The sequence below is a fragment of the Anabrus simplex genome, chromosome 1 (assembly GCF_040414725.1).
Source record: "Anabrus simplex isolate iqAnaSimp1 chromosome 1, ASM4041472v1, whole genome shotgun sequence".
Classification (NCBI taxonomy): Eukaryota; Metazoa; Arthropoda; class Insecta; order Orthoptera; family Tettigoniidae; genus Anabrus; species Anabrus simplex.
In genome coordinates, this window is record NC_090265.1 from 1,222,267,149 (window position 1) to 1,222,281,261 (window position 14,113).

Sequence of the window (14,113 nt, forward strand, 5' to 3'; positions counted from 1 at the left end):
GTTTATTGTTTTAAGAGGAAATACAACTCAGCAACCATTCCCTATTAACATTAATAAGAGGGTAAAAATAGAAGGGGTCCGACACTTTGAAAAAATGAAGGCATCGGCCAAAGGAAGACAAGGGCCACGTAGGGTATGAACATGTGCGACTCTCTAGGCCTTGTAAACCTAATACCATCGGGGTCGGTAAAGAACAAGAGCCGAGCAAGGTAGATCGAATAGGAACGATGGAAGTGAGGAGCCTGGAACAAGTGGAAACAATACAAGGATTTACCTAAGGGCCCCGTGGTCGCCAAGTTATATATATATATGCTCGTGAATCCAATCTAATCATCCCTCTTAGAGAGACTTAATGCCTTTCAGCCTACAATGAAGTATGTATTTATGTATAATGATAAACTAGTGTACGTCTGAAGTTTTGAGTAATGCAGTTAAGAAAACTCAACTGCTCCTTGGCTGAATGATCTGCGCAGTGGCCTTCGGATCAGAGGCCCGCGGGTACGTTCCCTGGCTGGGTCGGGACTTTAAATCGTGTCTGATTAAATTCTCTGACTCGGGGGCTGTACATTTGTGTTCGTCTTAGTAAACACTCTCAGTTATATACAACACATCACGCCACCAACCACCACGGAGACACGCAATTGTGAGTACATCCTCACATAGGGTTGCCGGCAGGAAAGGCATCCGGCCGTAAAAGTGGGCTTAATGCACAAGAAATTACAACCAAGTAATTGGGAAAAGGCCAGGAATAAGGAGAAGAAGTTAAGAAAAAGCAAATAATTGCAATATTTACTCCTCTTTTTTGCCTTTGCTGGCAGGACCTAGTGTTTACAGTGCACTATGTCTTCTGGTATAGGCTAGAGCAATTTTGTTACTTTCTTATATCTGTCTCTGTCTTATCCTTGGCTTTGACAATATGAAGGTGACTGAGGTATGAGCGATACTAGTAATGCCAATCCTTATGCAGCCAGTCCCTGCTATGAATGGTGTGAAATTGTTGCTCATAGGGTCGGCTGGTGTATGCATTTCAGTGGGCTTGGCAGACTGATATGCAATAGCAACTGGCTCGGTGAGGAAAGCAACGGGAAACTACCTCACTCTTAATTTCCCTAGTAGCTTTTTCAGTGATGCCTAGGCCATCTATGACAGCTGATGGCAAAGTTGTTGAGGATCCCACCAGCGGCATCGCTGACGGACTGAACCTAGGCCTTCCTGGTACATCACATACTCCTCCTTTGAACAAATGCTCCCAGACAGAATTTTGATATCAGTATTAACCAGCATGAAAAATAACTTGTAGGTGTACTATTCACTGCCAAGAAACGCAAAATAGTGCAGATGAAACATCAAGCCTTTCGAGAAAGAATATTTGTTGAATATACCAGGATTGTTTGGTATGTTATAAATTTATTTCATTACTGTTTTACAATATCGAGATAAATAAATTAGCATATTAACTATTTATAAATATAAAAGGAACAAAGAGGTAAACATATGTACATTAACTATATAAATATTTTAAAAGGTGAGACATATAAATACTCAATATTTCAGAAAATCATAGAAAATATATGCTGCTAAATCTAGATCATTTTATTACTGAAGATTCGATGATAGGTTACAATAAGTACCTAGCAAGCAGACTTACAAATCGTATCAGTCCAGTGATGATGAGAGGTAAACATATCCAATGTTAAATGTAAAGATTCCATTCGGTTCTTATTATTCACTCTTCTTCCGATTCATCAGATGACCCACTTTCAGATGATGATGAGTTTGAATCTACTCTGCATCTTGCAGCATTCCTCCTACCACAAACTTGGTCTTCAACATTGAAGTGTAAATTGCGCGGGCATTTGAATTCTGTGGCCTTTCCGGTGTCCAAGTCACACTTGTAAAACTTTCTACAGTCAGTAGGATGAGGAAGATGCCGTCTACCTTCAGTAGCACCATCACAGATTGGATCCCGAGGAGAGGTAGTGGTGGACGTGGATGTGGATGTAGTTATGTCAGTTGTGTCAGGTCGGAAGGATGATGATCCGGAAGCTGACTCACATCCAGCTTGACTTGGCTGATCACAAACTTGAGATTGAGCGTTGAAGTGCAGATTATCAGGACATTGGAATTCTGTAGCTTTTCCGGTGATCAAGTCACACTTGAAGAACTTTGCACAGTCTGTAGGATGAGGAAGATGCCATCTTTCCTCGGTTGCACCTTCACAGATTGGATCCCGAAGAGAGGTAGTGGTTGATGTGGATGTGGATGTAGTTATCCCAGGTGTTGATGACGATGATCCGGATGTGGTTACCTCAGGTTTTGATGACGATGATCCAGATGTAGTTATCTCAGGTTTGGATGACGATGATCCGGATGTGGTTATCTCAGGTTTTGATGACGATAATCCGGATGTAGTTATCTCAGGTTTTGATGACGATCCGGAAGCAGGATCACAACCAGCTTGGCTCGGCCAATCACAAACTTCAGTTTCAGCGTTGAAGTGTAGATCATCGGGACACTGTATTTCTGTAGCCTTTCCAGTGCTTAAGTCACACTTGTAGAACTTGGTGCAGTCAGTAGGGTGGGGAAGATGCCATCTGTCTTCAGTAGCACTGTCGCAGATTGGATCCCGAAGAGAGGTAGTGGTTGATGTGGATGTGGATGTAGTTATCCCAGGTGTTGATGACGATGATCCGGATGTGGTTACCTCAGGTTTTGATGACGATGATCCAGATGTAGTTATCTCAGGTTTGGATGACGATGATCCGGATGTGGTTATCTCAGGTTTTGATGACGATGATCCAGAAGCAGGATCACAACCAGCTAGGCCCGGCCAATCACAAACTTCACTTTCAGCGTTGAAGTGTAGATCATCGGGACACTGTATTTCTGTAGCCTTTCCAGTGCTTAAGTCACACTTGTAGAACTTGGTGCAGTCAGTAGGGTGGGGAAGATGCCATCTGTCTTCAGTAGCACTGTCGCAGATTGGATCCCGAGGGGAGGTAGTGGTCGATGTGGATGTGGATGTGGATGTAGTTATCCCAGGTGTTGATGACGATGATCCGGATGTAGTTATCTCAGGTTTGGGTGACGATGATCCGGATGTAGTTATCTCAGGTTTTGATGACGATGATCCGGATGTAGTTACCTCAGGTTTTGATGACGATCCGGAAGCAGGATCACAACCAGCTTGGCTCGGCCAATCACAAACTTCAGTTTCAGCGTTGAAGTGTAGATCATCGGGACACTGTATTTCTGTAGCCTTTCCAGTGCTTAAGTCACACTTGTAGAACTTGGTGCAGTCAGTAGGGTGGGGAAGATGCCATCTGTCTTCAGTAGCACTGTCGCAGATTGGATCCCGAGGGGAGGTAGTGGTCGATGTGGATGTAGTTATCCCAGGTGTTGATGACGATGATCCGGATGTAGTTATCTCAGGTTTGGGTGACGATGATCCGGATGTAGTTATCTCAGGTTTGGATGACGATGATCCGGATGTAGTTACCTCAGGTTTTGATGACGATCCGGAAGCAGGATCACAACCAGCTTGGCTCGGCCAATCACACACTTCAGTTTCAGCGTTGAAGTGTAGATCATCGGGACACTGTATTTCTGTAGCCTTTCCAGTGCTTAAGTCACACTTGTAGAACTTGGTGCAGTCAGTAGGGTGGGGAAGATGCCATCTGTCTTCAGTAGCACTGTCGCAGATTGGATCCCGAGGAGAGGTAGTGGTCGATGTGGATGTGGATGTAGTTATCTCAGGTGTTGATGACGATGATCCAGATGTAGTTATCTCAGGTTTGGATGAAGATGATCCGGATGTAGTTATCTCAGGTTTTGATGACGATGATCCGGATGTAGTTATCTCAGGTTTTGATGACGATGATCCGGAAGCAGAATCACAACCAGCTTGGCTCGGCCAATCACAAACTTGAGATTCAGCGTTGAAGTGCAGATTATCGGGGCACTGGAATTCTGTAGCCTTTCCAGCATTCAAGTCACACTTGTAGAACTTTGTACAGTCTGTTGCATGAGGAATATGCCATCTATCTTCAGTTGCAGCCTCACAAATTGTATCCCTAGGAGGTAACGAAGTTGATGATGGAGATGCGGGTGGTTGGGATGATCCAGTATTAGAGTCACATCCGGCTCGTATAGGCCAGTCACAAACTTGTAGAACACGATTGAAGTGCAATCCATCAGGACATGTCTCTTGTTTTGGAATCTCGTGATTACAGCGCCAAAATTTGCTGCAGTCTGTATCGTCGGGTAGATGTTCAGTTCTCTCCTCTGGATCAGGTATTGGACACTTCCCAATTGGTTCAGAGAATGCGTGACCCACACAAAAAGCGAGAAGCACCAGCGCTAGATGTACACCTGAAATGAACGACATATTCCAGTTGAGATATCACACTGTTCACTTTTACAGAGTTCGATTTGTTCTGCTGACAATTTCACTGCCCACAAGCTTTTTGTTTTACGCCTTGCAGAAAAAAAGTCTCTTGAAATTCTTTAAGTTTGCTTTATCGTGCTTCTGGGGAAAATATCATTAATGTGTTTTCAATACCGTTAAGGTCAAATTTGTGTGTAACGCATTAGTATGAATGAATGTATATATGTATCCATTTAGGTATAACTCCGTCTGTGGATCAGTAGTACAGTGTTACCCTCCAATCACTATATCGCGGGTTCAAACGCGGCAGCTGTAGTTGAATTTTTAAAGCGTAGAAAAAGTTTCATTTGACACTCCATCTCGCACGACGTCGGCATCTAAATATCTCTGGTGACACATTTGGCGTTCATCCGACAAAATTAAATAAAACACAATCATTGATTACCCTTCAGAGATCTGGTTCACTCTGCCATCTAGCAGAGTAAAACGGAACATCGAACCTAGTGAATCAAATCAAATCGAAATGCCTGTACACATAACTGAGAAACGATTTATCAATTCGCCTTACCGTATGCTTTTGCGTTAAAAAGAAATCTGACCACCATTCGATATATTTGAAACGTATCGCTTACTGGCCGACAAAAAAACCTAATTTATGTTATTAATTCTTATTCATTATCAACTGACCGTGCTGAAAACGACACCGCTACTTTAAGCGCAGGCCACCAATTATTGAAAACTTCAGTTTGTTTTCCTGAATAACATACAGTTTTGATGTTTTCTAAGCCGTAAGTTACCTAAGAAAACTTCGCATATTTTAAAATAATATGGATTGAAAATAATTAATTGGGGACAGCTTAAGGTACTCATTGTTGGGCACCTTAGCTGAGTGGTGACAGATTTCTCCTTCGGATTTCAGGGCCCTGGGTTCGATTTCAAGGTAGGTAGTGGGATTTCAAATGTAATTGTTTAATTTACTTCACTCAAAAATTAGGTGTTGTGCTGTCCTTCACCATTCCTACAACTCACATACGACACTAATTTTCACCACAGTAACCCACAGTTTCCCGTACACTGCAAACACCGCCCACTCTCATTGGATTGTCTGCCTTACAAATGCTGCATATGGCTGTAATTAACACAAGAAATGAAAAAACTGCACGTATTGCTGGAAATTGTAATGAGTACCCAACGTGAATTTGGCTGTTATCCGTTATACAAACGATTCCCTGTGTTATCTAATTTCAACTATATAGGATGTCCTTGAAGAAGGTTCCAATATTTACAGAGAATGCAACACACAACAAATGAAGGAAAAGAGGTCCCATAAACTTTTGTCGCAAACACAATTTCTCCCGAGTTATCTTCCGCTACTACTATCAATGATCACCAAGTCCCAATAATGTATGGAAGATGGTATGTAAGAAAAGATGGAAATACATTCCTGCCTAAACTTGGTCGTAAATCTACTAGCGTGTTATGTTATGGTATTATTATACAGGAGGGGCATATCTTGCACTTCGAGCACTTTGTAATGAAACAAATGCATAACCAATGTAAGCAGTGGCGGCTGGTGCAGAAAATCAGTTGTGTTCTGTAACCCATCCCCCTCCAAAAATTAAAAATATTGAGAAACATACCGGTACGCGGTTTTCAAGAGGCTCTCCGCTGAATTTTCTGCACTGAACAAACACGCAAACAACCCCAACACACATACACATTCCTCACAATAAAACTATATAATTAAACACATAATAACACCTGCAATGGCAAAATATTCATGAACTCAAACACTTTTTGTGAGCGCGCAAAGCAGAACTTCCCAATGTTACCAGAATCATTGAAATAAAACCAGCAACATCGTAATGCAAAATTACATGTTATGTTTTTATGGTGACATTTATAAACTAGACATTTTTATTAAAGAAAATCACAATATCATGCCATTATTTTGACAACATAAAATTTACAATGTTTATAGTTCATCGATTTACGAAGGTGGCTATGGAATAGGCAAGTTGGGAGTATTCTATCCTCTTTGTTATTAAAAGACCTGGCGGGAACAGCTCTACAGTATTTTGTTTTCCCGCTTGCTTTGAGCCATCCCTTCTGAAATACAACCGCTGAGTCAAGAGGGTGCCATCTGCCACGTTCTCATTTCGGTTGTAATGCAAGTGTGACTAGTGCTGCCTCTCTGTGGTCGAACGAAGAATCGCTGTGAAGTGATGTCTTGCCGGTCTTGGCTGTTGTTTCCACAGCCTATCGGAAAAGTTGGGCACTCATGCGCAAAATGCAGAATTCCTGCTTTCTGGCAAAAAGCTTTGAAATTCTCGCTGAGCTGTGATCGCACAGCCCAGCACAACCACCTGGCGTGGAGTACACGACTATTGTTTGTTTGCCGTCTTTTTCAATGCACTGTATTTGATTGCAGATACTATTTTTAAAGTAATTTATTTTTCAAATAGGCAATGTGCTGCAGCACTTCAGCTCATAAGGTAGAGCCGCCCCTGATTGTAAGTAGACTGATACAGTACATCGAGCATCGTGTGTGTGCATTATTTGTACTGTATCAAGCAAGAACGAAACACACTAGTCAACGTACAGTATTCCACTGCGTACTACAGACTCTATTGCTCTCGCAGTTAGGTACGTAGGTTCGTTTCGTTAGGTGTACGGGAGTGCTCATGCTCAAATGGCGCGTGTTTAGTTGTGACACTGCAGTACTGTAATTTGTGGAGGGTTGCATTGCAATGGATGGCAGTCTCATCGAGCACATACAGTAGATCAATTAATGAGAATTGTTGATGGTAATGGTAGCGGACTCGAAAAAAAAAAAGTGGGTTTGCAACCAATCTTTATAGGACCTTTTCCACTTTCGTTTGTTATGTGCTGCCTCCTCTATAAATACTGGAACCTTTTTCAAGGACATTCTGTATAGAGATATTCATGGTGCAAGCCGCTTCTTTGCTTCCCAATGCTGGCCACCATGAATTCCAGAGTAGAAGCAAGAGCAACATTGGTTAACCCTTTCATGCGCAGCATTTCATATGTGCAAATGAGAATGTACTTGCCTGCTGTACATTCTCACAACAAAAATAAATCCAGAAAATAATGTTTTCGATTCTTTCAGCATCTGCTTGATGTGTATGTTAACTATTCAGCCCAAAGGCTGGTTTTATCCATAGGTGGCCTAGGCGTCATGGAAGAGGCATACTAGGGAAATGAGGAGTCATTTAGTTTCCCATTTGCTTTCCTCGCCGATCTAGAAGTTGCTATTACGTATCAGTCTTGCCAAGCCCATTGAAATCCATGCACCAACCGACCCTATGAGCGACTTTTCACTCCATTCATAACAAGGACTGTCTGCATAAGGAATGCCATTACTAGCATCGCTCATTCCTCACTTACTTTCATATCATCAAAGCCAAGGATGATTCTGAGACAGGTCAATGAAAGTAATAAATTTGTTCTAGACTATACAAGAAATAGTGCAATGTAAACACTTTGTTTCTAGCAAAGGCACCTGCTTAATATAGCAGTGATAAATGCTTGGATTTTGTACAAAAGCAAAGCAAAGTCACCTCCGTATAGGCCATGAAGGCCCTTGGAGGAGTGGAAGGTAAAGGCTTCCACCATTGTTAACCTCGGTACGTGATGGGGTAGAGTGGTTAGCTCTACGCCCGGCCGCCTTTGCCCCCAGGAATTAACCTGGTACTCATTTTTGGTTTAGGCTGAGTGAACCTCAGGGCATATGCACCTCCGGAAGTGGAAATATCGTTTCTTAAATTTTACGACTTCCTGATGGGAATTCGAACCCAAGTCCTTCCGGGCGAACCGAGCACGTCTTTACCGCCTCGGCCTTGCAGCCCCTTTGGATTTTGTACAGAAAAGTAAATAAAGTTAAAGAAGAAAATGGCAAGATCGTAAGGCAGAAAAGAACAATAGTATTGATCTTGCACAAACACTCTGTTGGATTGAAAAGCGGAATTCCAATCAAGAGAAGTAAAGTTCGGACTTCACTGAGAGCAGAAAAACACAGTTTCAAGGATCATCAACCCTCCAGCTAATGTAAGGAGGGATTCTAGCGGCCACTGGCCACTGTGAAATGAAAAACACTCAACACACAAGTTGTCCAATTGTACTGGGGTTCACCTTCATTGCGTGCAAGAACCTTTGTCTGAGCAGAGGGAAAACGTGGTCCAAAGCTTTTCATGCGAATTGAAGCGTAAAGTTAAAATAGTGAAGGTAAATAGTGATAATCTCAGAGTATTCATGAGCTTGATCATTCCTTAAGTAAAGACAGAAGTATGGCTAATAATTGTACAGCTTTGTATATACTGTAAGTAGAACATTCAAAGCCCATCATATTTAGATTTTCAACTAAATGTTCATGAAATATATATTTTCTGATAATTAAGTATTACTTTTGGGATGAAAAATGAACATTTGAAAAAATAATGAAACGCACATTTAAGCGTGAAGAGAATATTCACTTACGCACTGATAACAGAGAGCGCTATTACGATATTCCAAGCCCCTGAAATAAAGCAGCAACAATAATAATTTATAATTCACACCAAACTATACTCACTAGTCATGTTGTAGTTTTCGTTCGTTCTGTTTGACTTTGAAAGGTACTGATGTCTTGCCTATCGAGTGTGTTATTATATATACTGGAAAATAATGACGCATTAGTGTCGAATATGGGAGTCCTTATTGTATAAATTTGTCTTAATACCTGGGTATTAATTTGACAGTTCACATTTCATTGTATGATAAAATTCGCTTAAACAGGGATCAATCAGAAGATGATAGGTTGTTATGTCATGATCGACCTCCACATTCTCTGAACTCACACCTGTACTCATTTACAGATGATAAGACTCGGTGATAATTAAATAGAGTTTATCAGTCATCAGGAATTACTTCCTAACTTTTCTTGCACTTCAATACGGAGGGTTTGTTGGCGGACTTTGTCATTGACGTAACCTCTTCCGTTGTTTCAGGTATTGAGATTCCCGTCATAAAGATTCTTCTACGTAGCGATGGATTATTAGACCATTATTTCTTTCAAAGGAAGGCGTCACGACACGATAAGTAAGACTGTTATATATTCCTGGAAATCGAAACTTGTACAAATCTTGTTGTCTCTTATTGATGACTTTTGAACTTTCTTTTACAGTCTGTTTTAGCCGAACCGACACAGATATATCTTGTGGCGACGATGGTATAGGAAAGGCCTGGGAGTGGAAAGGAAGCGACCGCGGCCTTAATTGAGGCAGAGCCACAGCATTTGCCTGGTGTGAGAATGGGAAACCACGGAAAATTATCTTCAGGGCTGCCGACAGTGGCCTTTGAACTTAAAAATCGTGTTTTAGTTACCATGGTCTTCATTATTACACATCCTGGACCAATAGATATGAATACAAAATTAAGGAAAAAAGACATCACATACACACACATACCAATGCATTTTTAAGTATCGAAACCGTTTGAATATTTCCCTCCCCTTACCTTCTTCTTCTGCCATTTTACGTCACACCCTGTGTCGCCGACGGCCGGATGCCCTGCCAGGGGTCATCGCTATGTCCAGGATGCTTTCCTTATTCCTTATGAATTTACCAATCATATTAATGTAATTTATTTATTTTGTACTGTATTTTTAAATTATTTATTTGAAGTCGTTTGTCTAAAATTGACGTAATTTCCTTGTTACTACTACTGGCGTGTGGCCTCCGCAAAGGCCTGTTGCAGGTCTCTTTCGAGTTGACGCCGTAAAGGCGACCTGCGCGTCTGCAAGGAGGGGGGGGGCTACCTACAATGAATTATAATGCGGAGAACGACATAAACACCCAGCCCCCGAGCCAGTGGAATTAACTAATAAAAGTTAAAGTCCCAGACCCGGCCGGTAATCTAACCCGGAAACCGTTGAACCAACAACCGGCATGCCATGGAGACAGACTTTGTTATTCATGCCATACATATTCACAAGAAAGGCAAACTAAGGCTAAATTGTTCCAACTGCCATTCACAACAGAGTAGGACAGTTTTTATTATAATAACAGGCCCCCTTTCCTAATGCCAGTCAAAATCGATTTGGAGAGATTTAATTATAATCGACAAATGCTGCCCTATCTAAAGCACCAAGAATCGAGATACGGCAATAAGGCATAGGACCAACGTTGAAGATCTCTCCAAACTGAGCAACGACTGTTAATTAATTAATTCATTTAACAATGAATGCTCTCTCCCCAGTTGGTGGTTATCAGTGACTGGGAGAGAAATGTTATTCAATCATTCATTCATTCATGCATAATGTTTGTTATATTTGGAGGGTAAATATGTACATACCTGTGTTATAAACACACTAGCAGATGTACCCGTGCTTCGCTATGGCATTCTACCTTTATACGGAGTTCTACGTAAGTTACTGTACACGCAGTGAGAAAGATTATAGTAAATTGCACGTCTCTTAGCACTATCTGAGAAACAAAACGGGGAGGACCCCATACGTTGTTTCCGATGTAAGGTGAAGATTTTTTAAAATAATGGCAGGTCACATTTCCTACTGCCATTCACAATCGAGTTCGGGAGTTTCTACAATAACGGCAGTCTCATTTTCCAACTGCCATTCACAATAGAGTAGGACAGTTTTTATTATAATAACAGGCCCCCTTTCCTAATGCCAGTCAAAATCGATCTGGAGAAATTTAATTATAATCGACAAAATGCTGCCCTTCTAAAGCACCCAGAATCGAGATACGGCAATAAGGCATAGGACCAACGTTGAAGATCTCTCCAAACTGAGCAACGATTGTGTAATCTGCTTTGTGAAATGACTTACCGTTTAAAAAGTAATTATCACGAAACGAAGGACTGAAATCATTGAGGCAGCCTCCACATATCGATATTTTCGGGGCCTAAAAGTAATACATTTGAACAGGCTGGAAATTTCCCTCAAATGAAAGAGTCTCGTGACCAAGCGAAATTATGTACACAACATAACGTGTTTAATAAGAAGCAACGTTTCACGTACAGTGCACGGATTTTACAGAAAATCAATAACATAAGAGAAAATTACAAAGCAAAAAACTTTTGTGGTTTCCCTATAAACCCCCATTCTATTGAGTGATTTTGAAATAAACCTTCCCCTGGATGAGTGTACTCTATATATGAAGGTTGGTCGAGATATATCCAGCCGTTTCACCGTGATGGTGGCACGGATGGACAAACAGACACGAAACTTATAAACTTCTATTCCGGGCTTGAGTTGGCCTAAATCGGATAAATATCTGAAAAATTGGCAAAATATACGAAATACAGACAACGGACCCCCTACAACTTTATACGCATGGGGTCGTTTATAAGTGCAGGCATTAATTTCGAGATTTACTGCTTTTAAACAGTACGTCATATCAACAAACGGATTCCATCATCAGACGCATTCTATAGTGTTCTACATGGTTGGTCCTATGACATTTTCTCGTATCTCCTATATTTATAGGTCAAATGAGTTAGAAATATCAAATATGGTGAAATTTGGGCACAGTTTTCACACATTACTTTATTTTTCGGATACTTATGTGGGAGCTGGAATCATAAAATTTGGCTAACATATGACCACTAGTCGTGTCAATGTGCGTATCGAATTTGATGATTCTATCTTTCATATAAGTGTACCAAACGATAAGATATAGTGTAAAAACTATAAAATTAACTTAAAATTAAGAAGTGGAGCTCTATCTAACGTATAGACTAAGGGATCGATATACGACAATATGTCATAGGACCAAAGTTGTAGATATCTCCAAATTGAAATGCGATTGTGCTACCTGTTTTGTGATACGATTTACTGTTTAGCCACCAATTACCCCAAAACGAAGGTCTACACCATCATTGAAATTGCCTCCATATTTCGATATGTTCCGGGGCCAAAATGTTGTACATTTGAACAGCTTGGAATTTTTGCTCAAGGGAAAAGGTGTCCAGGTTTCTGGCTTAGCATTCGCATACATACGGGGTATTTAAGGAACAAAGTATTACAGTTAAGAAAGTTGAAATTAATTGAATATAGGATTATAACTGAGGACACTCGGATAGGACAAATATGTAAATACCACGAACCTGCTACGTTGGCGTAGCAGGGGGAGAGGTGATACTCCCACGTGGCGCGTCCCAGGTGGCGGATAGGGGGGTCCTAACCGGCTTGCCGGCGGAGTTGAGGGAAATAAAATACCTCTCGCGGACCAAACACACTACCCCCTGCGGGTGGGGGACGCACATGTAGAATACACCCGCGGTATCCCCTGCCTGTCGTAAGAGGCGACTAAAAGGGGCGACCAAGGGCTGACTGAATTAGAACCATGAAACTAATTTTGAATCGTACCATCATGCGGGGAACACCATAGGATGCCTGTACTTGCGAGTAGTACCACTAAATTCGGTACGAAATAGGTTTGTGATTAGTAGCAGTAAAAGCCTGGGCTGGTGGATTCCACTACCCGTGCGTCGTACCCATGTGAGCAACACCGCGGGTCTGGGCGTAGCCTGTGAGTTGTACCACTATATGAGCAGCACCGTGGGTCTGCGTTGCCTGTGATTAGTACCCACTATGTGAGGAACCCCACGGGAATACCGGCGCCCGTGTTTAGTACACCTAGGTGGGGAACCTTCTCGGTTTGCGTTGGCTATTAGTTGCGCCATTGTGTGAGACACACCATAGGTCTGCGTTACTTGTACGTATTGCAATACTTGTGAGTAGTACCATCTTTTGTGGAACACCGTGAGTCTTCGCTACTTCTGATTAATACCCCAACATGACACATACCATGGTTCTATTTTACTCGTGACATGTACCATTCTGTGGGGCCTTAGACGTGGATTTTGCACCCCCTTTAGACACCAAGCATCATTGTGCTTTATACGTGGTTCCTTGGTTGGTAATAATGTTATTTTCGATCTGTTTTGAGTCTGATCCACTGTTTTTTTTTGTGTTTTGTTGGGTTCCTGTCCATCCATTCATTCTTCATGACATATTTTATTTTTATTTTGGACAGTGGATGCCTTTGAAATTTTTGTTATTTCATTTCGTACCATTAGGGGCCGATGACCTTCGATGTTAGGCCCCTTAAAACAACAAGCATCATCATCATCAATATGTAAATACCAAGTGGATGTATTGTAAAATATAATGGCCCTCACTAAATTGTAAAGATATGAGTTACGGATATAAGAAGGCAGTAACTGAAGAGATATCTGGGCGCAGGGATTTTTAGATAAACTGATAAAAAGATGACTTATGGTGTTATTACTTAAGCCTAAAGAGACAAGACAGAGGCAAGAAATTAAAGCGGAAAACAGAAGTAGAAAAGAAATGCAGTAAAATGTATAGCAAATGCCAGAAAACACCTTACGGTGTGAAATCATGGGCTACACTCTGCAGTTCTGTTCAAGTATTAACAACCCCTTTAGAGCTATTCGAAGACGATTGTAACCTGTAAGGGTATTCCGCAATTTTCCCGCAGAATGGGGCCATAACGTCTCTCCTGCCCCGTACGCAAGGAACAACCACGAGTTACAGGAATGTTGACGAAAATGACATTACGTTACTTCCCTGCTAGCAAGCAGCCAGAGACGTTGCCATGGTAACTGGTAGGTTCGTTGTCGGTGTGTCGGCCAGTCAATGCAGAGCATGAAACCCGCAAAAAGTAGTAATTTTCTCCGTCA

The 14,113-nt window shown here is 41.5% G+C and overlaps 1 protein-coding gene across 1 annotated transcript; it reads right to left on the reverse strand.

Annotated features, from left to right (window-relative positions):
* Positions 1-1,570: 1,570 nt before the first annotated feature.
* On the reverse strand, positions 1,571-9,057 carry LOC136858550 (uncharacterized). The gene is made up of 2 exons (XM_068225447.1): positions 8,979-9,057; positions 1,571-4,371 (listed from the first exon to the last, which is right to left on the reverse strand). The coding sequence occupies exons 1-2, from the start codon at positions 8,983-8,985 to the stop codon at positions 1,727-1,729; spliced, it is 2,652 nt and encodes an 883-aa protein (XP_068081548.1). The 5' UTR covers positions 8,986-9,057; the 3' UTR covers positions 1,571-1,726.
* Between the last annotated feature and the right edge of the window lie 5,056 nt (positions 9,058-14,113).